This window comes from Nipponia nippon, unplaced genomic scaffold (genome assembly GCF_047370975.1).
Source record: "Nipponia nippon isolate SJK-2023a ecotype South Korea unplaced genomic scaffold, ASM4737097v1 scaffold_1, whole genome shotgun sequence".
Taxonomy (NCBI): Eukaryota; Metazoa; Chordata; class Aves; order Pelecaniformes; family Threskiornithidae; genus Nipponia; species Nipponia nippon.
In genome coordinates, this window is record NW_028262290.1 from 91,485,496 (window position 1) to 91,512,107 (window position 26,612).

The 26,612-nt window shown below is 42.3% G+C and overlaps 1 protein-coding gene across 1 annotated transcript; it reads right to left on the bottom strand.

The window, feature by feature from the left end:
* Positions 1–969: 969 nt before the first annotated feature.
* Positions 970–26,612, bottom strand: WRNIP1 (WRN helicase interacting protein 1). The gene is made up of 7 exons (XM_087737100.1): positions 25,961–26,612; positions 16,195–16,386; positions 14,976–15,220; positions 8,458–8,687; positions 3,171–3,326; positions 2,241–2,320; positions 970–1,749 (listed from the first exon to the last, which is right to left on the bottom strand). Exons 1-7 carry the CDS (start codon positions 26,507–26,509, stop codon positions 1,474–1,476), a joined length of 1,728 nt encoding a protein of 575 aa, XP_087593226.1. The 5' UTR covers positions 26,510–26,612; the 3' UTR covers positions 970–1,473.

A 26,612-nucleotide genomic window follows, 5' to 3' on the forward strand; every position in this document is an offset into this window, starting at 1 on the left:
CTTCTTTTAGCAGGACCGTAGCATTCTTAGTTGAACAGCAAAAAGATCAGAAGCTCTACATAAAGTGCTAAGTTTTGACCTCATCACACTTCATAAATTAAGCAGGATCAGGACAGGAATCCCTGAAGTCCATCAGGTAACCAGTACAGGCCTGGTAACAAGGGTGTACGGGGTATGTAGCAAGCAAATCCTGAGCAGTTACCAAGCAAATCCAGCTGTAACTGTGCTGTGCTACTGTGTAGGTGGTAATTTTCAGCCAAGACACCCATCCTCATCACCAGTGGCCAGATGACTCCACGGCACTTTGACAAGTGCAGACAGTTGCTCCAGTGGCTCCTCAGCATTTCAGTAATTAAAATCTTCTTTGCTCATTATCTGCTGTAATTCTAGCCAAACACGGTCCTCTTCTGCTACCTAACTGCTCGTTAGCACAGTCATATGCTGTTTTTGCGGTTGCTGGCTTTTCAGCACACTGGACCACGGCACACTTAAGAAGGATTGAGGAGAAGAAAAATAATCAGCACTTCAGTGAAGGAATGTTGTCAACATCAGGGACCCTGCCATGACCGTACGTTCCACTTGCTGAAATGTTCAGTCAACAGCAATCTTGGATGTGGATATGTTTTCAGTAGGAAGAGGAAGCCAAACTCTCTATTATAAAAGCAGGAAGTCAATTCATGTCTCTTCGCTTTCCAATTCAAAGCTATTGGAATTACTGAAGCACAACTGGAAATATATGAGCATGTTTCACTACCAGGAATCTCCTTTCCAAAGGCACTTCCCAAACTGTCATCACACAATAAAAAAAATTAAGTGATACAACTTCAAAACCTAACATAGTTCAGCTATTTTCATGACCATTCTACTTCCAAAATGATTTAAACGTGCTCTGGAAAGTAGGGATGATAAAAGCTAAAGGAACGTCAAACTTTCAAAACTGTCATAAGAATATTTAAACAAATGCATAGACACTATTTTTAACAACTTTATTGGTTTAATAAATGTTGTAAAAAATTAGTCTCTGGAACATCATAAGAGCAAGAATTGCACTATAATTATATTTTGTTTACTATACTTTAGCAGAGGGGGTACAATTTACTGTTTTTCCAGAAAATAAACATTCTCAAAATCTGAAATAGATACTGATTTTAAAAAGCAGCACAATAATATTCCTTGTGTCACAGCAAGAGCCAGAAATACAAGTCTCTCATTTTTTTCTCCACTTCATTTGGACCAGAGGGTGACAGCACTATACTGACAAAGCTTATTTTTGCATTTCTACACTGCCTAACTGCAATTCTTTACAAAACACCTTCAGACTAACAGCAGTAAAACCAGAAGGATAAGAAAGTATCTGAAAGGCTCAGTGGCTTAATACTTTCAACCACACTAAGAGATGGCTGAACCTGTGAGGGGAATTTCCATCCCAGTACAAATGTGAGTCAAAATCAAAACCCATTCCGAGCAAGGCAGTCACGTTTTTCGCTCCTTGAAGAAGTCTGTTCCTTTCAACTCTTCTGGTAGATAGTCCTGCTCTACAGGTTCCTTGTACATGGGGTTATATTTATAGCCTTTACCATAGCCCAAGTTCTTCATGAGCCTCGTTGGGGCATTTCTCAGGTGCAGCGGAACAGGCGGCAGAGGTCCCGTGTGCATTCTCAGACATTCTTTGACATTGCTGTATGCCCTGTATACCTCTATAGACTTTGGTGCTCTGGCAAAGTACACTACACATTGTGCTAGAATGACCTAGAAACAAGAAAAGGGAAAACGTTAAATGACTTCTTTTGAGCTCTTTGGGAAAAGGTCTGTTATTCAGGTTGTTTGTGCAGCATGACAAGGGTTATGTTTTTAAACAGACCTCTGCCTGCTGCTATAGTATGAATATTGTTATTTAACAACAACACAGCTCTTCAAGATTTGCACTACTAGAAAGTAATAGCTACTTTAGAATAACAGAATATATTGTTTTATTTATAACAGAGAGAAAAAAAATGGACAGAGCAAAATGACGTTAGTTCACATACCACGTTTTAACAATAAATAAGCAGTGAATTTTATTTCAAATTACAACATCTATTTTAAGAGCTATGATGTTCTCTTACTTGTCAAAGAAGGGATGTGCTGAATGAACAAGTAACTAAATTTGCCTTGTCCTTGCAATCTATTTCTTTTTATAATTACAGATAGGTTTTACAGTTTGTAGTACTTTCAAATCAGTGAATTAATGAAGCCTTTACCTCACATTCTGGCATTCCAATAAAGTGACAGCCTTGATAAGCAGCAACTGCTTGTGTTAAAGCCAGAGGATCTGCCAGCCCTACAAAAAGGGATCAGATAAAAGCAGGTTAAAGTCAGTTTACTTTAGTTACTGTCTCTCTTCCCGCCCCCCCTGTAAGATGGAAGGTTATCCATGAGTATTTCAAAGTTGCTTTCTCAGATGTTGGAACTCCCAGTACAATACTTTGCAGTACATAAGATATACTCCCTCCGTCCACTGCCTTCCTTCTTCTGTTCTCCCCGCCCGGCAAATTGTGGGGTATGATTTTCAGACTGAACCTGTTGCCACACGGTGGCAGCCTGAGCAGCAGCTGCCCGTTTATGATTCACTTACTTTTTGGAATTGAGAAAGAAACGGGGAAATACTGCTATACAGACATAGCTTCCCCAGATCTCATAACTCTTCACCCATCACCTATGTGCTAAAAATGTTGCTGCATCTGTTACTTTGGATAAGTCAATCAAGATGCCTTACAACAAGGAAGCCAGCTATCAAATCTGAAGTTTGCAAGTCAGGGTAGGCATTCACCTTCCAGAGTCATTAAAAAACAGGCATCCCTGAAGTACACATTCTCTGTGACACAAGTTTACTGGTGACCTACAATGACCAGAGTTTAAAAGAACCCATATTAATACACTGCCAAAACCTGACCTCAAAAATATTTGTTTCTCCTGCAATAGGTAATCATCACAATGACACCACATGTACGTCTCTGTCTGCATACACAAAGTTTTTGTTGGATGTGAAGCATTTCAGTATTTTGTACCTATTTTTCATATAGCAGTTTTGGGGCTGCTTTTTTTCTCAAACATCAAATTTTTGGAAACCAGAAGTCTGGCAGATCTTCATTCAACATAATATCCCAACACGAAATATTGTAAATACTGACCTATATCTTCACTTGCAAACCTCACCAGCCTCCTTGCCACATAGAGTGGATCCTCACCACCTTCAAGCATTCGAGCAAGCCAGTAAAGGGAAGCGTTTTCATCTGAGCCTCTCATAGACTTATGCAGGGCAGAGATGCAATTGTAATGTTCTTCTCCTATTTAGAATGGGGGAGAAGAGATACAGAAAGCCGTTAGGAGAAAATTAAGTGGAATGCATTTAAGGGAACAGGATATATTTTACTAGATCACAGCAGGTAAACTTAACCTGCTTTTTCAAGTTCTTTTTATGTATACATGATTATGGTGTTCATTAATGTTGTCAACATCTTCATGCTTTGCCACATGGACCATTCCACTAACTACATAAGCATAACAGAACAACTGCAGATGAAAAGGAGGGTGTTTCTTTAAACATTGCAAGGCAAACAATTTGGTTGTGGTACCCTAATGACCTTTCCTTCAAAAGAAAAAAAAATACGGATATTTTATGCAGTTAGGAAGAAGACTCTATATAAATATCTCCTAATTGAGAAAAAGTATGAGCACATACAAACCACTGACCATTGCTTTTGGACACGCACACAACCCTGAGAAGGCAACAAAAGAATCAGAGAAATGCAGTACTACACACTAGTGATATTTTAGAAAAAGAAATTTTACATCAACTAAAACTTGAAAATAAAGTGTGCAGTAAATCAAACACGAGTTTGTTGTATTAGGGGAAAAAAAGGAAACCTTGCTGTGGGTATACAATGATGGCACATTACACAATCTGGAGGAAACAGGATCACAGCACACAACCCTGGCAAGCCCCTAAGAAATTTTGAGTTCAGTTGTGGACACCTGCACTACTGGAAGAGTCCTGCTTCAGTAAGCAGCTGAAACAAAAAACCCACAAACAAAAAACCCACAAACAAAAACTGAAATGCCAGACTGCTAAATAAGGAGTGGGAAGACTGAATGAATTACAAGGAATTTTTTTTTAACATTAAAAAGTTTAATACAAGATTAGATATGGACTCCAAGGAGAAACAAAGCCATTCCACAGATGATCTAGGGCTACAGTTAAAAATAGAGGGTCAACATTACGAGCACTGAATGAGGCCCTTCCTGCTTGCAATTTTTCTCTGTGCAGCTGGTTCTGATTCTTATGCATTTCTTTTAATCAAACTTGTAAGAGTATTTTGCTGCAATATTGTTGTTAAACTTTCCACATAATCTACCTTTTTTAATTTTTTAAAGTGCCTGGCATTCCTTGGCTCACAGCTAAGTGTGTATTATAAAGGCAACTGGCTGCATGCACAGCCATCTGTTAATATTTCTCCTCTTTCTACAGCTAAAAGGAATTACCGCCCAAGGGCCGTATCAGAACACATCACCGTCACTTGTAGGCCCTACAAAATAAAAGGCCACACACATGAGTTTGAAAACCAAAGCACCCATACCGCTGCAATTGCTCCTTTCACAGCCAGCAAGACCTCCACCTCCCAGGTCAGAAACCGGGTCTATCTTCGTGCATTGCTGCTCACGCTGCAGTGCAGTTCCGTGGGGAATTCAATACACGCGCTGCCGGCGTACGCAGGCTGGCAGACAGCTATTTTTGCTAGGACTCCACACAAAGAGCCCTGTGGTATGCAGTCATTACTCGTGCCAACACAAACAGCGCATCCATGCTCCGTTGTAACACTTGACTTAGTAGCAATAAACCCAAGCAGCTGAACTCGCATCGTCCTCTTGGAAGAGGCGTCTCTTGGTCTCTTAGAAGTAAGGAAGATGGCCTTAAATATCTCCAGAGGTTGCGCTCGCCCGGATTTTTTTGCTGGAGTGCTTTTATACACTGTTTGGGCTACTGTAAAGTGTCATACTTGGGGATACCAGCTGGAGATGCGGAAGGAATCCAGCGGATAGGTTGGGACTAGAGATACATACCTGCAGGGGGCTTCAGAGTACGAAGGCTGAGAAAGGCGACAGTTTTCTCCCTTTATTGCCTTCCTCTCCCAGTTAAATGTTGGTTTTTGAGTCATCAACATAATGACATTACTTACACACCAGACTTGGACTTCTTCAGAAAAACTGTGCAGTTGTACTTTAAATGCAGTTTCAATTAAAGTTAAAATACAGTTACATGCATTGGAGAAAGAGGTTTTATGTTTCTTTTTAAAAAATACAGTTTACGTATATATTCTATGTGAGATACCAGAAGCAGTTTAAAAAAAATTAGACAGAACTTTTTACAGACCTTTATTTATTAGCTCTGTCTCTCAGGCTGGTTAGCCAACATATAGATTTTGGCCTTATGAATTCAGTTGAGAGACAGACACATGCCAACTTATCTATCACTGCTGTTCTGCATCCCAGATGCCTCTTGAAACCAAAACTCTAAAGAGTTTTTGGAATCAAAATACCTTTGCTCTATGCAGTTCCCACAAAGGCAAATACCCTTGCGAAGAGAAACAAGATGCTACACAAGAGGCTTTGTGGATGACGGAATCTTCTAGTGTCTAATGTATACAGATGCATAAATCCTGTTGATTTATGCCCCTAAAATGCTTTATGTGCTCATGAAGAGTTTCCCAACTAATTTAAGAAGTCGATGTATTTGAAGTCTTATTGGTAGAAGACAGGGAAAAGGCCTCATTCACTGACCATAATTAACATCTGGACTTCTTAAGCAATCCCTATTTATAAGGTAGTGGGCAAAAATAAAATCACAGTCCCCATCTCAGATTATCTGCTGCCTTAGCCAAATGTAAACATCTACTGCTCATCGATAAAGGACAGAAGAAAGCCTTGGAAGAAAGACTAGAGCAACAGCATGGATAAAAAGACTTATCATTCTGGTCCAGCAGAAAACAATAAAGCTGGCAAAAACCATCATGGTGTGAGACACCTTCTCTTCCCTTCTCCATAGAAAAGGAAAGAACAACCATGTTCCAGATTACAGAATGAATTAACTTCAGTTTAACACATTCCCAGTCTTTACCATAACTGAAGTTATGTTACCACATAGACAGTGAGACAAACTCCTGCAATTATTCTGATATTTATCTTTGGTATTTGCTATTAAATCAGTGTTAGCAGAGACACAATATGTAAGAGAAAGAAGAGACAATACAACTCTATCTAAAAAATTTATTCACTGTCCATCTGCAGTTCAACTTTAATTAATTTGGTTGCTGCATCATTTTCTCCAAAAATCAAAATTTTAAAAACTGCAAATAAAAGCTAAAATACGACTAAATAGTTTGTTTCCCCTCACACTGAAAGGGCTGCAGGTGGCTGCTGGCAGTGAGATTTGACTAGAGCTGTTTCCTTGTCCTTCCAGCTAAAATGCATAGATTATCTGCACAAAGATCTTGTCTTTACATGTCTGCACACCCATCAGAACAATAGCCTAATGACTGGATGATGAATAATTTCCTTCCTAGAGTACTTGGTGAAAGTACATAAAAGAATGCCCAACTACATATATTTGGCAAATTTTGCAGAAGGTGACCAAAAATAAATAATTATGTAAAATCAAAATTCCACATTTACATAACTCTGATTGAACACTAATCGATTATTTGGTGCTTTCTACATGAACATGCTACACTCAAATGTATGCTGCTGCTATCATGATTAGACAGCATCATGTCCCTCTACTTTACAAGGCTGAAGCAGTTTATATTAGAGGATTGTAGATTTCACTACCACAACTGTGAATCAAAAAGAATTAGCTAAAACATGCTACAAAAATATCTTTATACAGCAACCTCTGTCCAGAAGCCCTTTGTACATAAAAGGACAAACAGCTGTCTCTACTATGGACAAAAGTGAGACAGACAACTGAGACACAGACTACTCCACAGAAGAGAGAAATTTTGTAAAGGCATGTACTCGGGCAACCTGCTACTGTGACAATCTCTGTGGCAGGCTCTTTGGCATTCACACAATCAAGAAAAAGAGAATTTTCACCGCTCTCACCCCTCTCTGAAAATCTGACCAAAAAAAAAAAAAAAACAACCCAAACCCTACAGAGAGCTCAAAGGATTTCTGTCACAGAAAAGGGGCTGACACATGCTACCTAGACTTGACACAAGCCTCAGGAAGAGGCACTCTGTGCCATCTCTAACAGAACAAATAGGCGTAGGAGGGCTGGGAGCAATGGACACAGCCGAGTTCTACGTGACAGTGGCCACAAGGCGACAGCAAACACACAAGAGACCTACATGGTGCAAGAGACTCACATCAGTAAACTGCTCAGATTTTCCGCTTCCTCCTAATCATGACTTCTTCCTGCCACAGACCCCATAAAATTTTTCTTCTCCCTCCCCCTGCCTACCCTTGACTTCTCAGCTGCCATCATATCAGTATCTGCCCAGCTGACTTTTTCCTGACAATAAGCCATCATCTCCTCTTTGTAGCAAGAAGGCTGCAAGCAGACACATACTTTACAAACAACCTCGAGAAATCCCTCATCACAGGTTTTGAGTAGTGACAGTTAATTGAGCATATCAGATACAGTGGCAAAACAAAAATCCATCAGTTCTCCAAATACTGCTTGGCATAATCGTTTGATACTATACTGTACGGTGATTCAAGTACTGCTGAAGAACTAGCATATGCGTTCAAGGGGATTCACCTCATCTCTAATATTCACTCTCTGATTTTTAACCCTCTCACGTAAAATGGTACAGTGGCCAACTATTGTGATGCCTGACATTGCCAAGTCACAAATTTAGCAAGAGTGGTTATCACATTAGGAAGCCTTAAATGCAATTAGATTTATGTGACCTGCCTTAAAAGCAAGCTACAAAATTCATTACCTTAAAAAGCAACTCTAAAAACAAAGCAAACTGCTCACGTTTTCACATAACATAGCGTTGTGAATGTGAACATTTCCCAGACTTTCAAAGGAGTAAAAGTGCAATGGAAGATTTCTAGCCTTCCAAGAACAAATCTCCTCATCAAAATACTCCTCCCTCTTTACGTTGCAACCCTCTTAGAAGATAATATTTTAAAAAACTTAAAGTATAAATAATTTTATCATGCAACTGTTCACAGGGCAGCAAATGTGTGTCTCAGGTAACCTACACTTCCTAAGCGGTAAGAGGAAATCCTGTTTAGAAGGAATTTCTGGGTGAGCCTGCTACACTGTAAAGGAAAAGTAATTTTTAGGCCAAATTTCAGTACAATCACTGTTTCACCAGAGCAACTAGTATGAAAGGGGGAGAAGAAACAGAAATTGTAGAGGCTATCAGCTCTTGAGAATGCCGCATCTCAGAAACCGTATCAGGTACTCACCTGCTCGGTCATACAGGATGTGAGATCGCTGCAGCCCTTCCTTTACGTGCTCTTCTGTTATCACAATGCCATCTGCAGAACCGCCTTTGGTAATATCCAAAGGAGTGGTCTTCCCCACTGCTAATCTGGCCTGAACTGCTAACTGGAGCCCATTCAGTCCAGTCCTTGCATCACCGTCGCAAAGGTAGGCTAGGGTATGTAGAGCTTTCTCCTCTATGTACACCGGGAATCTGCAACACAATAACCATACACTGTTAGCCCCCACTACGCTCCTCTCCTTGCGTATTATACTACAGGTGGCAGTTTTTTACAAAGTCTGAGAGGCAGCTGAGTTTTAAGTATTGTTCTTAACTCATTCTGTCGTGATTAAGCATTACAGAGCCTGGGAGAACATCGTGGGACCTGACCCCCTCCTCCTCCTGCCCCAATGCCTATTAAATACAATTACACATGAAAAAGGTAGGGCGTGAGCTCTCATCTTAACCCCCTTATTCTTCCTCATCTCATCAAGTTCAATGGAAACAGAGTACAATTCTGGCACAGCCAGTTGAACTTCACAAGGTTCTACTCCATCAGCATTACACAGCTAGCACGTCAAATTCCTTGTTGGAAGGACAATGAAAAGTTAAGAAGCTATCCAAATGCACGTGAGAGAACATAGGGAGGTATAAAGTAATTAACATGAGGTTTTAAACTAACTACCAACAATAAGAGCTGCTATCGGATGTTCTTTTAAAAGCAACAATTGGAAGGATTGTTTACGTTGTAAAGCATATATGCATCCTACATTTTTTTTTTTTAAATTTTAACAGGTATTACAACTTAGTCACTGGGGTACAAAAAATATCTTATGAGAAAGAAAAGGCATCCCAGTGCATGCAAGTCACTGTTCTTGCCGTCTACTACTCCAAGTGTGCCAGGAGTATACAAACACATGAAAAAGGCCAAACTCCAGTGAACACACAATCTAAATGAACAGGAGGAGATTTGAGAAATGCAGTAACAGATCTGCGGAGATCTCACAGCGGGTCTATGAAAAATCTGGGAAAGTAACAAAGTCCTCCTGCTCTTTCTCCAGGTTTTCATCTGCTGGGCTGCAGTCCCCACTGTTGGGGCGCATGCAAACCAACTCGCCTCTGCACATTTCATATTCATACTGCTGACGATTTGATGTTCAAACTTTACTTATGTAGACAAGGTAACAGCTAAGGTGTTCACCAGGCAGAGTGTACAACTGATTTGATTTGGCAACAGCAGCTAGCGGAGTTAATGCATGGCATAAGTAATGGTCCTAACTTAGCCATTTCTAGTAACTGGACTGAAAATGAAGAGTGACACGTATCAGTGGGGATTAACGCACAGAGCTTGGCGTGAGAGGCAATTTCTTGTGAAGACCTTGTGTGCCAAATAATTAAGGATTCACAACAGCCCTGCACTTCATTCACCAGAAAGATTTATTACTGTTATTACCAGTGGCGTACAAAAAGGCAATGACAGGGTTCCCAGACACACGTATCCACTAATCTTCATTACTTGCCTCCTCTTCCTCCTTGCAAACCCACTTCACACTTGTCACACAAAAGAAAAAGACAGTAGGTGCTGGAAAAACTTTGACAGCCGGTATTTGAGCCCTCTCATGCCCACATTTAAGAGGGAAAAGCTTGTAGAGCTGCAGTCCTAATCCACAGCACTGCAAGCAAAGGCCAACAAATGTCTTCTAGGGCCATAACCCATGCTGTAGACAGTAGGCAGCAGGAATCGCATCCTGTGGGAAAAATATACCTATCTATACACCTATATATGCATCTTTTCATACTTTTATTTCCATCTCCTTATTTCTCATGTATTTAATAAAGCTAGGAAAAAAAAAATTAACGTGCACACACAGTGGAACTCCAAAATAACTGCACTTTCTCCAAGGTGTTTCAAACGCCTTCTTCGTGTTTGAACGGGGAAGCACAAGAACATAATACCAGAGGGACTTACTCAGTCAAGTACCTCATGCATCAAATTCCTTAAAAATCAGGGAGCAATGTTCACCCCTCAGCATTACAGATGGGCAGCAGATTTTTCTATAGGCAATGAAAGAAGCCAGTGAAGAAAGCAAAAGCTGTTTTTTAAAAAACCAGCAGGCACTACACACAGATGTCCTGCTGCTAATACCTCTATCAACAGGGAACAAAAACAAATATGCTGCACACTGAGCAAACACTTTGGATACACCGGCAGGGCAGACTGAAGAGAAGGTTTCACCTGCAAGGACTAAGCTCTTTGCCTGCTGCTTGCAGAGAAGAACAACATGCGCTTGAAGCCTCCTCACACTGATACCCACAACCGCACCCAGCGACTGCAAGTGGAGGGGAAGTGTTGAGCGCTGTTTGCACAGCATATTGATGACCGTCACTGATGGAAAAATCCCATAATGCTTCCCTGTTCCATGATCTCAGCTCCATTCACACTCGGTGTTTCAAAATAACAACATTTTATACTCAGAATAACTGAATTCAGTTATTTTTTTCTGAGGAATTAAAATCTTAAATTCTATTTTTTTGATGATTTAACTTCACTAGGCAGGAGCCTAATTTCAATATCGGGATGACAATTATTTCAATACCTTGTATTTTGGCTTGCAAAAGACACTCACTGTATTTTACAGTTCTAAGCCCACCCTGCCTTCAGAAGCTCAAGTGCCCTACGGCCTTCCACTTTACCCAACTTCTGCACACCCCAGAACTGCAAGGCAGAATAACTCCCATGCTTTCTGACGTCTTCCCAAGCTCCTGATCCTCTTGCAGATGGGCAATCTCGTATTTTTTTCACTCTCCCAAATTAACACTGAACACCCACTGGATGCCAGTGCTCAATGTTGGTACCTTGTAACCGATGATACTTGGAGACAAAAACATAAACAAGCCAAAAGGGACACCCTGGGATCCATCACTCACTGAGCTGGAGGTGATATACTAGCTTAAGGAATGGAAAACTACCACCACAGGATAATAAATCCTTCTTCCCATTTCTCCTTATCTCCATACCCTCAAGACAGTTTGCGCTAAGAACCAACATGAAACGTATGATGAACTACCCATAAAACCTGTACAACACTGCAGCATTTGATCCAATGACAAGAGGGTGTAAGCAATATCAGAGAGTAAATACAAGGAAGTCCAAGCAAGGAGAACCTGTATAATGAAAGATTTAAAAGTAATTGAGCAGAACATGAGATAAAGTACCCACTGCTTCTTTCACATATAGATCAGTACTTTCTTACTTTCTCAGTGCAATTATTCTCACTATGCTAACTCCTTGACAGATTGCAACACTTTTACAGGCAAAGATAGTTCTTCATCTGAAATACTGCAGTATGATATGCATTGCTCACTGCCTCACAGCATTGTCTTTCAATGTCGTCACTCAGCAACTCTATTTGCTGTAAGGAAATCAGATGGATGTTCCAAAAAGGGAATAAATTTCAAAAAGGTATGGAACACTGAAGATCCAGAGGATGCCCATCTTCAACATTATGATTTACAAACCAGTGAATTCAAAACCTGTCAGTACTTGTAATACAGCCACTAACAAGCTGAACTGCATGATGTCTGGGCTTGCCAACAGGAAACTGGGGATCCTTTCATTTCCTGCAGCTGTGCGCCTTCTGTGCTATCTAACTTCAAATACATTAATCCACCATCCAGTTTACTGTCTGACTTCAATTAGAGATACCACTCTGAGGGCAGCACTTGAATGATAAAAATAAAAAGCCAAGAAAAGAAGAATTTGATTTCCTCCATCACTGACACAGTGCAAGTGTAGTGTTATCAGTGTACACCTGGAACAGTTCTTGCTATTACTGAAACAGAGTAAACTGCAGAAAGCACAAGCAAGTTTCAGCAATATAAAGTGTCTTGAACGTTGACTTCTCCTTACTTTTCTTCTTCATAAGTATATTTCTTCCTTCACGTTCCCCTGTCTTTCAGCTTAATTTACTGCAGGCTTTAAGAGGCACAATTTGATGGCAGTAAAGTTGATGAAAATATAACACAAAGCACATCTTATCCTAAAGAAATACAGTAACTAATATAAAAACTGTCAAAGAAGTTTCATGAGCGTGATGACATAACAAAGAAAAAGATACCAAAGTAGGTAACAACTCCTGCTAGTTCTATTTCAGCTTTACAGCAAGAAAAGGCCACAGCCAGATGGAAGAGAAGCCAGGTGACCTAACCTTATCAGAAACCTGCAGCAATGGCGGAAGCAAGATGAGAAAAAGCCACCAAGAAAATTTAAGGAAACAGATTCGGGTAGAGCACACGTTACTTCTGATGACCGCTGCACCTGCACGGAGTGCAGAGAAGATGAAACCTATTGAATCACTCAGCGATAGCTGTATGCTCATTGCGTTGAGAAGATGCCTGTAGAGACTAAGGAACATTCACCCTCACCTTATTCCTCAAGGTAACAGGAGAGACCACAAAGAATCATCCTCTTCTTCAAAGTCTCATAGAGGTCAGCCATCATGTCAGACAGGTGATGTGATACCAAGACCACCTGATAAACTGAGGCCAAGCAGCACATGCAGGACTTCATACTGCACTTCCGTGGTTTGGGAAGGGAGACTCAAAGGGAAAATGAAATCCAAAATTCAATATACACATCTCTTGTGCCTTCTGGCTAGATCTCTGCAGCATTTTCGAAGTGGGCATGCCCCACATTTGGGGACATGCTGCCTTACAGCTCCTATTCCAACTCTGGAACAAAGGTGAGCACGGTGAACAACCAATTCAACTGTAATTGGTGACTTTCATTTATTCCTCAGGACAGCATGAACACTGATACCTGCCTGCAAGTAATGACAGCCCTGCTTCATAGAGGCAGGGAAGTGAAGAGGTAAAAGACGAGACATGGCTGCTCCTGCAGAGTAGTAGGTGCAGAGGCAATGAAGGAGCAGAAACGGTACGGACAGTGAAACAAGAAGGAATTACCAAGGAGACCAAAACCAGAACTACAGTCAGGGGCAGGATGGCTTATAAAAAGCCAAACTCATCAGCAACAGTATGTATCAACTACAGACCAGAACCAGATAGCGGCAGGAAAGACAAGAAAGACTTAACACACAACTGCAACAAATGCTCCTAAGTTCTGAACCCCATTTTTGTTTTTAAATGCTTGGCTCCCACGTTAGCCATGGGAGTGGCGCTCGCTCTCTCCATGGATAGATTTCTGAAACAGTCTGCCTGCCAGACTTCTTTCAGTTTGATGAAGCACCACACCATGCTGTTTAAATCATCCATAGCTAACGGAAGGTTACAGATATGGAGAGTCTAGCGAAACCCAAACCCAAACAACTGCAGCTGAAACTATGCCTTGTACTTTAATCCTGTACAGAAAGGAAAGTCTCTGAACCCCAGTCAGGGTGTAGCCCACAACCACAGCTGTGCCATTACATTAAGGCTGACACGCAGCACTGCCCTCTCTTCTAAAATTCACTTTACCACAATATGTAAAAAGCTACAAATGAGTAAACCATGAGGCAAGGTACCCTAAAAATAAAAAGGGAATAGCTTTCCTTTGCTGCCCTGACCTCAGCATTCAGGTTAGCGATTCTTAGCGCTTACATTCTGTGAGAAAGCTAAAGGACAAAGTGGATTCCCTCTCATTTATTTCATATGGAGTGCCTGCCCAATCACCATCATGTCAATACACTGTAAATTACTAGGAGTACAGACAAGCATCAATGTGAAGGAACTGTAATAACTTGCATGAAAGTAGTGCAGTACCAAGCATTATTCTTATTTGCCAGTTAGCCATTTCAGAAGGCAGACAACATCGCTGATGGACAAATCTGGACCTTTGTTTTTTCCAAAACTCTCCCAAATGTTTAACGTGACTCTGTCTGGCTTGGACAACAAGGAGCAGAGAAAAACAAAGTCTATCTTAATACAATCTATTAACACCTCACAACAACAGTCCCCTCTCCCCACAGTATACCATAAAACATACCACAACACTTATCCTGCAACTAAAGAGTAGTAGTATCCTCCCTGATCTTATAAAAAAAAATTCTCGGAAAACAACAAACTTTTGTTGGGCACGTACAAATTAATTTAAGAGGGGATGCCCCACACACCACTTAATGGTAACATGATGCTTTTACAACCAGTAACAACAAGTAACACACATTAGGACATGACAAAGACCCAGTTACAGGCTTCCACAGCAAATCCTCAGCAGCAGAACAGATTTAAATATCCTGGGAGGGTGAGTCAGGAGCTACAGATACAAGTATAAAACTCTCCTCCTAATCCAGACGGTGAGATTATGTTTTGGATGGAGAGAGCCAGTGCTTTGAATTCTCTCTCTCCTGTCACCCCCTACCATATGCTGCCACTTCTTTTCTTTACTATCAGAAGTGGCTAGGGTTTCTCTTCCCACCCACCAACTGCTTCATTCTCTCCCTGGCAGGCAGTCAATTCCTCGGGCTGTGTGTGTTAACACCCTGCAGCCCATAAAGTACTCACTCTGAGCTCTCGCTGCTCCTGCCAGTCACAGAGCTGCCGTGCTGGTTGTCCTGGCCCAAAACCTGGACCCCTAAAGACCTGACGGCCCGCATCAGAATTGCCTCCATCGCTTCAACCGAGAGCTTCTCCAGGACGATCACTCGGCATCGGCTCAGAAGAGCGGCGTTGACTTGGAAGGAAGGGTTTTCTGTGGTCGCTCCTATCAGGGTCACCGTCCCACACTCAACGTGAGGAAGGAAAGTGTCCTGAGGATGGGAGGGAAGCAGAAAAAGCTGATCTCGATCAATGACAACCTGAAACATCCCATGTGAGTAGGCTATGTTTTTCGTGTCTTGTGAGTCTTTGGGTTCCCTGTTGATATGACAAATAACCTCACTGACAAGGCAGCTCATCTGCTTAGCTATCTAAATGATTTAATTTCACACACACAACACGTTATGGGCTGTTCACCTTTATAACTTGTGCTTGCACTGAGAATGACCCTACCAGCTGAAAAGAAACAGTGTCAAAAATGTGCAAATTTTTAGTTTATTTATGTGAATTTGGTTTATTGCCTGGCAAACATAAGATATCATGAAATTGCCTTATCAAATATAACAAATAGTGAGGCTACTTCTAAATACTCTTTGAACCAATCTTTAGGGCTACAGTTCCTGAGATAATTCTATAGGATGGCTCAGAAAACTATAGGAAGATTGGAGTATGGTTTCATATAGAAACTGCAACCTGTAGCGCAGAATTCAAGCTTTCCTTGGTAAGACTATGGTCTTTTTTTTTTTTTTTTTAATGGTACTATGGTCTCTTTTCTCGCAGAGAAGAGGGGAGAACATTAAACAAAACAAACACCCTAGGCACATCCACATTACAGACCTTTTTAAAGGTAATACAGAATGCTACCCCGGGGAGGAGGCTGAAATGAAGATACGTACAGCAAACACTACTAACATGACTTTGCAGAAATAAAATTTCAGAAAAATGTCATATAAAGCCCGGCACATAAGTCAACTGTAAGTATAGCTCAGACTTCTATTTAAATCTTTGAATCACAATAATTAAACATTGATTGGAAGTTAGTTATGGAATTTAATTTTCATGTTTCTCCCTAACTCATCTACTAAAACCATTAACATTAAAATCAAAAGCCCAAAGTAAGGCAAAGTGGGAAATTTTACAGAAGTGCTGACAAAGGCTTTTTCCAAAAAGCAACATAGTACAATACCTGCTGAGATTTATTGAAACGATGGATCTCATCAATAAAGAGGATGGTTTTTCTCTTGAAGAGTCTTTTTTCATTCTGGGCTTGGCTGATGACATCTCGAACATCATTTGTCTTGGCACTTGTGGCCGACAGTGTCACAAACCTCGTGCCATTCTTTTTGCTGCTGTTGGCTATGATGTGTGCCAGCGTAGTCTGAAACAGTAACAGGACAAAGCTTTGTAAAAATAGTTTTGGACACAGAAAGTACTCATTTGAAGGAAATATGTAAAGAACAAAGCTGTATGTTCTGGACGTAGGGACAGTGTTGACAGTTTGCAGAGTAAGGTATTTTAGTTCATGCTATTCTAGCACACAGAAGACTTAAAAACTTCCTGCTAGAGGTAGCTGCCAATTCCACCGCTGCATTTCTAATGCCTGCACTTTTACATACCAGAACTATTCAGTCGCGATACTGAAAAGGCCAGCAAAGACAGCTGTCTCCTTTACCACGGAAGAACTCTTCGCCATATACACTTCTGTCACAGAAGACGGGCTGACTGCAATTTGCTGTGCAGTTATTTTGTAGAGTATGTTAACGGATAAAGAGCTGGACTACCCTGAGGCACCTGCAGGACAGTTTACAGTGCAACCACATTTAAGAAATAAAAAGCTACAATGTTGTTAATTAAAGGCTTTTCTATTTCCACTGCACATAAAAATGAAATTAATCAGGAAGCAGGTTCTCTACAAAAGCATGAGAATGTTAGTACTGAAAAATTATATGTATACTTAGGAAAAGGTAACTCTTTAGATCTAAATAGTCAACAGTAATCAAATGCTGGCCCAGGGAAGTAAAAGACAGCTGACTGAACAAACTGTTGGCTGGTTTTAGCGAGCAGCTATGTTGTTCTTCTTTCCTCATAGACAACTCCTTCAAATCAGAATTTATTTATAGGTAATTTCTCTGAGCCTACCAAAGCACAGAAGCAACCTCCAGTACTATCTCCCAGGCAGGTTCACTACACCTCAACACATCACAGGCATAGTTTTCAGACTTTCCTTCACAACCCTTGGTAAAAGCAGGTGTATCTGCATGTCCGAAGCAGAGTGTATCTCTGTTTGAAAGTACTGCTAGAGAAAAACAGGTGATTCTTCCATTGAGCTCACTCTTCTATTAAAGGACCCCAAGGAGACTGACAACAGGAGAGCCTCAGCAGATGAGGAGTGGGACAGGTGCCGACAAAACCGCTTCAGAAGATATTCCAAGTACTGAGGTTAAAGCAGCAGGTGCTGCCAACCCGATCCCCTTGCAGGGAGGCTGCAGAAGCAACCACCTACCACACGGCTACCAGCGGTGTTGGCAGGACCTCACTCACTACACTAACAGCACCGCCCTGTCTCTTTAATGGATCTTCTTGTCCCTGAAATGGCAACCAGCCCCAGATAGGAAAGGGGAGGCTAAGGGGGAGGATGTATCACTATTTATGCTTGCTTTAGTTTTAGTAAGGGCTTCCTGATTGTCTTCAGAAGAGGTGTCATTTCACGTCCTGATACAAGACTTGCATCCCATGTCAGATCCTCTCTCGCCCCCATGGAGCTCAAAGCACCAGCCCCTCCCCTCCTCATATTGCTGCAGAAGCCAAGACTGGAAAGGCACGCTGGAAAGTGTGTACAGAAATCAGGAAGATCTGGGAAACCAAAAAACAAAAGTGAAACTACCTTTGAAACTAAGCTAACAAAATAAAACCAAAGTTGGTGTTTCCTTACAAAAGGGCCTTGATTCAGAACGTGCCTTCAGGGGAGGTACCCATGCCTTAAAAATCAGTAAGCGCATGGAAACCCTCAATACATCACATTTGAGGATGAAAAAGGAAAAATGTACCTCTTCCGTCTCTAAAAGTGGCAGGAGGGGCAGGGAATCAAGCGGCTATTCTTCTTGTAGCTCCACTTGAACTGGTAGCTCATACTGCATCCTGGCCCTCACTCACCAGGTCACAGATAGTTTTGTTGTTTAAAAAAAAGCTGTGAGGAATTGTTTTTAAACACATGCACAGGAGTCCATATTTCTATCCTTAATTTAGGAAAAAACAACACAAAGAGATTTGTTTGAAAGTTACTATTAGACCAAGAATCTACCTGAAAACTGCTGCACAGCTCTCAGCCAGCACGTACCTCTCCCACTCTGCCAGCTTCTGGGTCAACAAAGGTTGTAATAAGAATAACATACATTGCCTTTCAAAAGCAGTGCTCGACACGGACAGGCATGTTCATGGCCTCTTCCTTCTGTTCTGTGCAAGCAATCATTTAGCAAGTCAAACTGCCCATCACAAAAAGGTTGAACTTGCCCCGTTCCCCTGAAAGCCTATTATTTCCCATAAGCTCAATTTTTTATACTGCTTTTTCTCCTACCATCTCAAGCAAAAGTCAGTAACGTGCTACACTGTTTTCTCCCTCCTTGTTACTATCAGGTTACAACCTAGGGAACACATAACCCAGTGGAGACTTAACTTAAGCAGGGTAGCCTACGTATGAAGGCACTAGCACAGAAGAACTGTGACTAGTATGCTAAACTCCTAATTTCTGTCACTAAATTCAGGGGAAATGCATTTGAGGGATAAGAATAAAATTAAAAATCCGATATGGAATAAGGCAGACGAAAACACACTGAATATCCTTCATTATCTGAAATAAATTTTGAAGTAGGTTTGATTATTACATTAGAAAAAAAGTCTTTTAAAATAGTGACACTGATGTTGCAATTTAATATGAATGAATATGTCTGTATCAGAACCAGCATAACAAGCAGGAAGAGGAAACATAAACAAGTTCATATTCTGCTCCTTTTATTATACAGGTGTTTCTTCTTTAGATCATGTTTTTTCCTTATGGAGAGGAGCAGAAGTATTGTTTCCCATAAGTTAAGTGGTATTTACATCAATGGGAACAGGAGCAATCCTGCAAACTAACCTTTTGCTAACTTCACTAAAAATTATGCCTTACAAAGTTCACAGTACAATATCCTTGCCCCTTCCAGAAATCGTTCTCAGTTCTCTTCCATTATCCCACCTAACTGTCCAAACTCACACCTATCGTCTCAAGTTTTATGCTGAAAATTGCAAGACCTTACTGACTTATCTGTTTAGACAGGCTAAAGAAGTGCCATCATACGGCACCGTTCTGAGTCATGGAAATATATCCACCAATAAACTCATGAACCATTATTCACCAATGAATAACACTTTCAACTTGAGCCTGTGGTCACTTATTTCCTGATCCATTACACAGAGAACAAACACTTAACCACCAAAACTCTCCTCCGTCCTGCAAATTTCTTCATGTCAGCCCAAATGAAAATATCCTTTTCCAAAGGCTGCAACCATCTGAGATTTACAAAAACCCACCACCAAACCAGCCCACTCCCAGTAACTATGCTACCAGTTCTTCCAGGCCTTGATACAAGTTATGGATGAAATAAAAGTAACCCACAAAGTGTGTTTGGCTCCACACACCTCTCACTGTCAGAGCAGATAAGTCAATCAGATTTGCTGTTTTGGTTAGTCGGATGTTTGTACTAGGAGAAAAGAATTTTCTGCATACTCACAAGTTTCCTTGACTGGGCAACTCTCTTTGAGTGTAACCTATTTCCCTGTTCTCTGCGCTGCCCCTAGTCAATGCAACCTCACACCCATGGCTGGAAGAAAATAGTAAAAAGCAAGTACAAACTAAGCCTGTCCCATTGATGCTGATGTTCAATGACTAACATCACCCGCTTAGAAGTAAGGTGCTCTTTTCATTTTTACCAGGCCATTAAACTATGCCCACTACATTAGCTCACCAAAGCCCCTTCCAGGAATAGAGTGGTGCTGCCTAGCTCTCTTCAGAAAGTGGCATTGAAAAAACTGGGAAGAGATTAGCATATACGGTCAGATCATAGTCAAGAAGACTTCAGTCAAGAAGTTGACTGTGAAACCTAAGGTCATTCTTACCTCACTCTTGTGGAAGATCAGGTAGACCTTGTCTAGGAATCTGCCTATGGTTGCCTGTTCATGGAGACTTTCCTTATTCATTCCTAAATTGCATAAATTTAGCAAACCAGCTGTTGCAGATGTCAGTCACAAAAAAAACATGGTCTCTCAGGTTACATCTATACTGTGTTCAGCAGACACGTCCGAGAGCTCCTGCAAGGTGTGCAGAACAGCTCACAGTCGTTCTGTTCCAGCCTCACAGCCCTTTTCACCTCTCACAGCCTTTTCATGAGGAGCTGACATTCACACTACACTTTATGGGAGCACACTGGTGCCAGAGCTGTCCTTGTACCTGGACAGGCCCTTCCAACATAGGTGCTTCTCCCAGTAAGTCTGGAAGTTTGTATTGTCTGCTAGGCCATGTTTAGGTGACCAAAGCAGATCTGGCACAGATCTGCGCTAGTATATAGACTGCAGCACAGCATGGATTATTCCTGAGCAGGGATAATCTAGTTGGCATCTAGGCTTCCCCACCATGTGACTTTGCTGGTTTCTTCCAGGGCAAACCACAGTGTGAATTATGTTTGTGGCAGGGATGACAAAAGACTGACAGCCTAGGGCAAAACACAAGCCCAAGACGCTAGCTGCACCTATAGACTTGTAGGGTCTAAACTATGTTATCAGAGTTCTGAACTGGAATCCTGTTTTTTTCTGCTGCCCTCTGACCGTGACTTTCCCTGTATTTTTGCCTCTTCCTTTATTCTGGCCAGGATTTCCGTATTTTTGCTTACATGGTGTTGCCATCAACAGCCTCTGCTCACCCTCAACCCTCCCTTTGAGGGCAGCAGGGCCACGCTGTGGTTGACAAGCAGTCAGGAGAGGCCACGCTCAGTTTCACTGCCCTGAGTGAGACACCAACAGTGTGTCATCCTTGGATGACAGCCAGGGAAGCAGTTCCCTGGGATGCAGGTTAAAAAGCTGGGGTCTGTCCTACCCAATGCTGCTGGGCTGAGCCCAAGCTACCACACTGCATCACAGGAGATGAGCTGGGCTGTGCCTAAAGGAAACTGACAGGACAGCAGATGAACATGTGCCAGGGACACTGTCTATAAACGCAATCAAAAGTGGCAGCAGTTGGCATTTATATAAGGGCAGATGCTATTCTTACCCATCTTGTTTGGTTCCTCACACCCCAAATAGCCCACTGTGAGACTACTGGAGGAGTAAGGTGTCCCTGAACAACAGCCACAGCACGTGGTCTGCAGCACTTCCAGAATCCACGTCTGACCAAGCATAAACAGAGGCAAGGTCATTGCATAACATTTATTGAAATGGAGCTGTGCCTCCATTCCTGCATCCAGATTTGTCTCCTTATATTCCATCTGCTTTACAAAAACAATTGTGTTTTCTCTTCCCATTTCCTCTTCCTAGAAAGCTACCGTAAGTTATTCCTGATTTAGACTGGCATAAGTAAAATCAAGCACACTGTACTCAAAGACTTCTCCCAGGCAACTGCAAAGACAAACTCATTTTTCAGAGTCGTTCTGGACTTTCACTCTACACTACTGTAAAAGACACCATGCATTTCCAGTTAAAAATCTCATGGTAATCAATCAAAAGAACTCGTTACTTCAGACGGTTCAAATCAGGCCCCAAACAGTATGAATAAGAGAAGATGAAATACACTTAAGTAATCAAATAGCCATTTAGGTAATCACTTGAATTAGCAAACCAGAAAATGCTGGAGGAAAGGGATGATACCTATGCAGGGAGCAAAATATGTAAGTTGGACTTGCTGTCTGTGTTTCAATGTGTCATATAGCAAACTCTCAAATAAAACCAAAGAAAAGAAATACAAGGAAGTCCTAGAAATAAAACATAAACTCAGCGGATATTTGATAGAAACTTCAAAGACCACTTACTGGAGTTTTTAATGTTTTGCACTTGTATCAACATGGCATATTTTACCAGCAGATATGGACCCCAGAAAATGACACGTGCCTGTTGTCTTATCTTTTGTAGGGAGCAGGTTCCAAACACTGCCTACATTTTTCCTTGTTAAACAGCAAACTTAAGAGGGAATGTTTACTGTATTGAGATACAGAATGTTCAGGTTTATAAGGCTTAAACCGTATCTGTGGCAGCAAAATTATTTAGTGCTCGGGTTACACTGTGTCCCCCTGCTAACTCTTTACTAAAATTGGTGCCCCATGGCAGACAAGCAAAAATCTAAATCCCTGTATTAAGGTGTCATAAATCACATTACGGCGCACTCAGATTACACTAAGATTCATACAGGCTTTTAAAAATTTGCATAGTCAGGATGAACAAGCTAACTGTTCCTAAGTTAATAACCATGGCATCTCTTTGAGGTAATGTTTCTTCTTCTGGCCTGTGTCTGGTCAGCTACTTAAAAGCAGAAAATATGTTCTTGTATTCAACACTTAATAGTGACAAAAGCAAAAACAAAACCAGAGTCAAAGCCTTTTCACCTAGAGCACCTTGGCTTCCTAAGAAACTAGGATGACAAAAGTACAGAGATCACGCTCACTTAAAATAAGGCTTGATACAGATGGAAACTCAAAAGAAAATAAACTCACAACAGAAGTACCCTGATTTAGCCTTTTCAATTTTGACTGTGCTTCCTTGAATATTCAAGTGCAGCTGAGGCTGAAATCAACTTGGGCAGAGCAGTACAAAGCACATGAATTTTTACTCAGGTACCTAGCTTTATTACTTTCATGATAAAAATTCTCCAAAAGTACTCTTGACCTACAATATGAAATACTGCATTTATAGCAGTTTAATAGCCAAGATTATTCTCTTCTTGCTTAGAAAAAGTCTGTTGAACTACTACTTCTCATAAAGGTCCAGATTGATAAATAATACAGAAATTAATTTGAAATTTGGACGCAAGGATTAATTCCATCTCCAGTTATTTTATTTTTTTTACTTAGTCCTGCTCTACCCTTTTCAAAAGACATATCGGCTAGCGTGGCATTTGGCTGTAGAAATGGAAGAAAACATTGGTGGGCTGCAATAACCAGATTCCACGGGTAGCAGGAATGTGAAGAGGTTTAAGGACTCTATGACCATCTTACACAGCACTTCTGAATTTAGACCAACGTATCTAATTATACGCCTATTTTAGCGCCTACCCTCTAATGTAAGGCTATTTTCTTTGATGGGCAGCGCTTAGCATGTGAGCTTGTTACATTTGAAGCTACATAACGTGCAATTATTTCTTAATATTTTTCCCACTAAAAAAGACTGTACTTAATAGAAGAAGTTTTTGATTATCAGTCCAACCAGGTCCTGAGGCAGTGAGAATACTTATTTCTCCTTCACAAGATCATTCAGATTTCAAGCACTAAGTTATGTGATTCTTCATATAAAAAGAGAAATACACTTCCTTTTCATCTGTGCATCCTCCACCTGCTTCAGGTTACTTGCTCATGAAATGTTTTCTTAGACATATTATATACATGCAACCCAAACAGTAAGCGAATAAGGCAGGCAGGCAACCACAGGCTTCTTTTTCCATCTTTAGGCGGACTATTTTGCCTTGCACGTTAAATCTGTAAGGACAGGAATTTAATAAAAAATATCCAAATGAAGGATAGAACTTGGGGAAGAAGGCCTGAGATGAAACTACACTCTAGCACTGTCCTAGAAATATTGATAAGCACGGGTGAAGGGAAAAGTTCAACTTTTTGCAGTAGGAATTTCTGGTTCAGCCAGGAATGGATGGTCCATTAAGAGCTAGCTGAAAGCATGTAGCCTCAAAACTGTTTGTTGAGGAGTAACCTAGAAAGGAGATGAGCTACCCAACACCTTAAGTATTTGGAGAGAGAAAATGTAACAGATATTTTGTGGAACCCTTCCTTAATGGGGCAAAGGGCAGTCTTGAGGCAGGTCAGATGACTGATGAGCGGCAGAATTTAAACTCTGTGAGAAGCAAGCTTACTAAATACAACTCCACATAAGGCATATGGGTAAGGAAGACGGGCCATGAGAAAGGAGAGTGAAAGCTGAGTTATTACAGGCATGAAACAGATCACCCGTTATTCTAAGACAGTCATAGTACCACAAAAGGTTCCTAAAGAAGACCTAAAACACAAGCGTAAGCTGTCGCAAGCTCATGAAAAAATATTTCCATAGCCAAAAAAGGTGGGTTCATCAGATCACAACCCAAAGGCCACTGAATTCAGTTCTAATTTCCAGAGACTGCGGCCGTTGCTTTGTTACCACTGTATTTGTAACAGTGTTTTTTTCTAAGGAGAAAAGGCTTCAAGAAAGAGACACTGTTGACACAGATAACAAGAAACAAAAGGCGGAATAGTATGAATAAATACAGAAGCAGGCCTCTGAACACGTTACTCGTTCAATAAGGTGGATTCCTATTTACTAAATAATTCAGTTCTACTTCTCTCTCTGGCCATCTTGCTTCAGTCAATCCACCTCTCCTTTAATGAGTTTTTAGAAATAGCCCTTCTTTACCTTATCTCCTCGGATCTCTCTCTTTCTGATATTACCTTGCTATTTTAAAGAAAGTGGCAATTACTTAAGTTCACCAGCTGGTTCTTCTCAGGTGTATGTTATCTAGCCTAAACAACCTTCTGCATCATTGCTAACAGTGTTCATCTATCAATTATTCTCATACCTGCTCCTTATTAACTGTGATTAACTGGCGTTATTGTTCAAATACCATACATATCAAGCCTCTTTTTATCTTCAAGTAAGTATGGTGAGAAGAGCAAGCTACTGCTCTGTCCTTAACTTCTCTGCTAGCGTTAATTCATTAGTTGTTATTTTCCCTATCCCAGATTTCCCACACGTACTCTCATGCATAACCAAGACATCTATCCATATATATAATATGCAAAACTTAGTGCTGTCTACACGTTAGACTGACAGAGATAAGCATGTATTTTGCTTGCTTAGCTTTGCCCCCCTCCCCCCAAATCTGGAATACAGGGAAAAAGGACAAAATGAAGGTGAGTGCTCCCTCCTGACCACACCTGAGGCATTCAGTTGGTCCTTCCCTCACTAGAGCCGTTGATCCCTTCCCCTCTGTGCTGTAATTACAGTGCCTTTTGGGATTCACCACGCTCAGCCTCTGGCATCTTAAAAGAGCGTGCAGCAGTCAGATCCTGCAAAGACGGAGCAGTTTCAGAGGGTTTGTTTATAGGTGGGTGAGTGCCTGGCCACAACGTTAGCTCCCTTCCACATCTGAGCTCCCTTCTGTCAGGGGCCAGAATTTGTGAGCTAAAGCAAACCCTATGCTAGTAATGTCAGTATTTCACGCCATCGACTAGACATTTTTACATATTCTGTTTTGTTGTTGTTTTGAAGCTTCTCAGCTTCTGTGTTTTAGTTAACAGCTTTGGAGTTTACCAAATCTAAGTTAAGTGAAACCAGCAAGGGTGTGCACAACCAAAGTGCAAGCTGCACAGAGTTGGGTGGGTGGAGGTAAGCTACTTCTGTTTTATTCAGGAGGCAGGTTGTGTTTTTGTAGTCCAAGTGAAAACTCGCAGGCATCTGCCAACATAAAGACACCACAGAAGCAGCCAAGAAAACGGGAAAAAAAAAAAAAAAAGAGTTCAGAAAAATAAACAGGTCCCACCCCTTAAGTTCATCGGCCTCGGAAGCCACGTGAAACGGAGCAGGGCCTGAACATCCAACCCAGGCCGCACGGTGTGAACCTGCGCCTGGTCGCCAATCGCCGCCCCCCCCCGCTCCGGGCCCGGGAGAGCCGCCCGCCGGCGGGGCCAGCCCAGGGCAAGGCGGGAGCGGCGGCGGGGCCCGGCGGCGCCACTCACCTTGCCGCAGCCCGGAGGCCCCCAGAGGATGAGGGAGGGGATTTCGTGGGACTCCAGCAGGGACCGCAGCAGGGTCTGGGCTCCCAGCACCCGCTCCTGCCCCACGTAATCCCCCAGGGTGTCCGGCCGCAGCCGCTCGGCCAGGGGCTTCCCCTCCAGCTTCTGCGCCAGCCTCGCCCCGCGCAGCGCCGCCCCGCTGCCCGCCGCTGCTGAGCCTCCGTCCTCCGGCTTCACGGCGGCCTCCTCCCGCCCTGCCCCGCTCCTGCTGCCGGCGGCTCCCGGGCTCTGCCCGCCGCCGCGGCCCTTGTGGAAGAGGGAGAAGACGGGGGAGGCGGCGGCCGGGCGGGCATCCTCCGGCTCCCCCTGCGCCTGGCTCCCCGGCGGCGCGGCGGCGAGGCGCGGCCGCTTGCAGGGGGGCGACGAGCCCGGCTCCGCCTCGCCCTCCCCGGCCTGCAAGCACCGGTCCAGGTGCGAGTTGATGTGCGCGCCCGGCAGCTCCCGCAGGCACACGGGGCACTGCACCAGCGGCTCCTCCTCGGTTCCCTCCATCGGCTCCCGCCGCGGACGGCCCGTGAGGCGACGGCTGGCGCAGGAAGCGAGGCCGCCGACCCTCGGCGCCCGCAGCCCTTCGGGAGCTGTAGTCCGCCCGGCC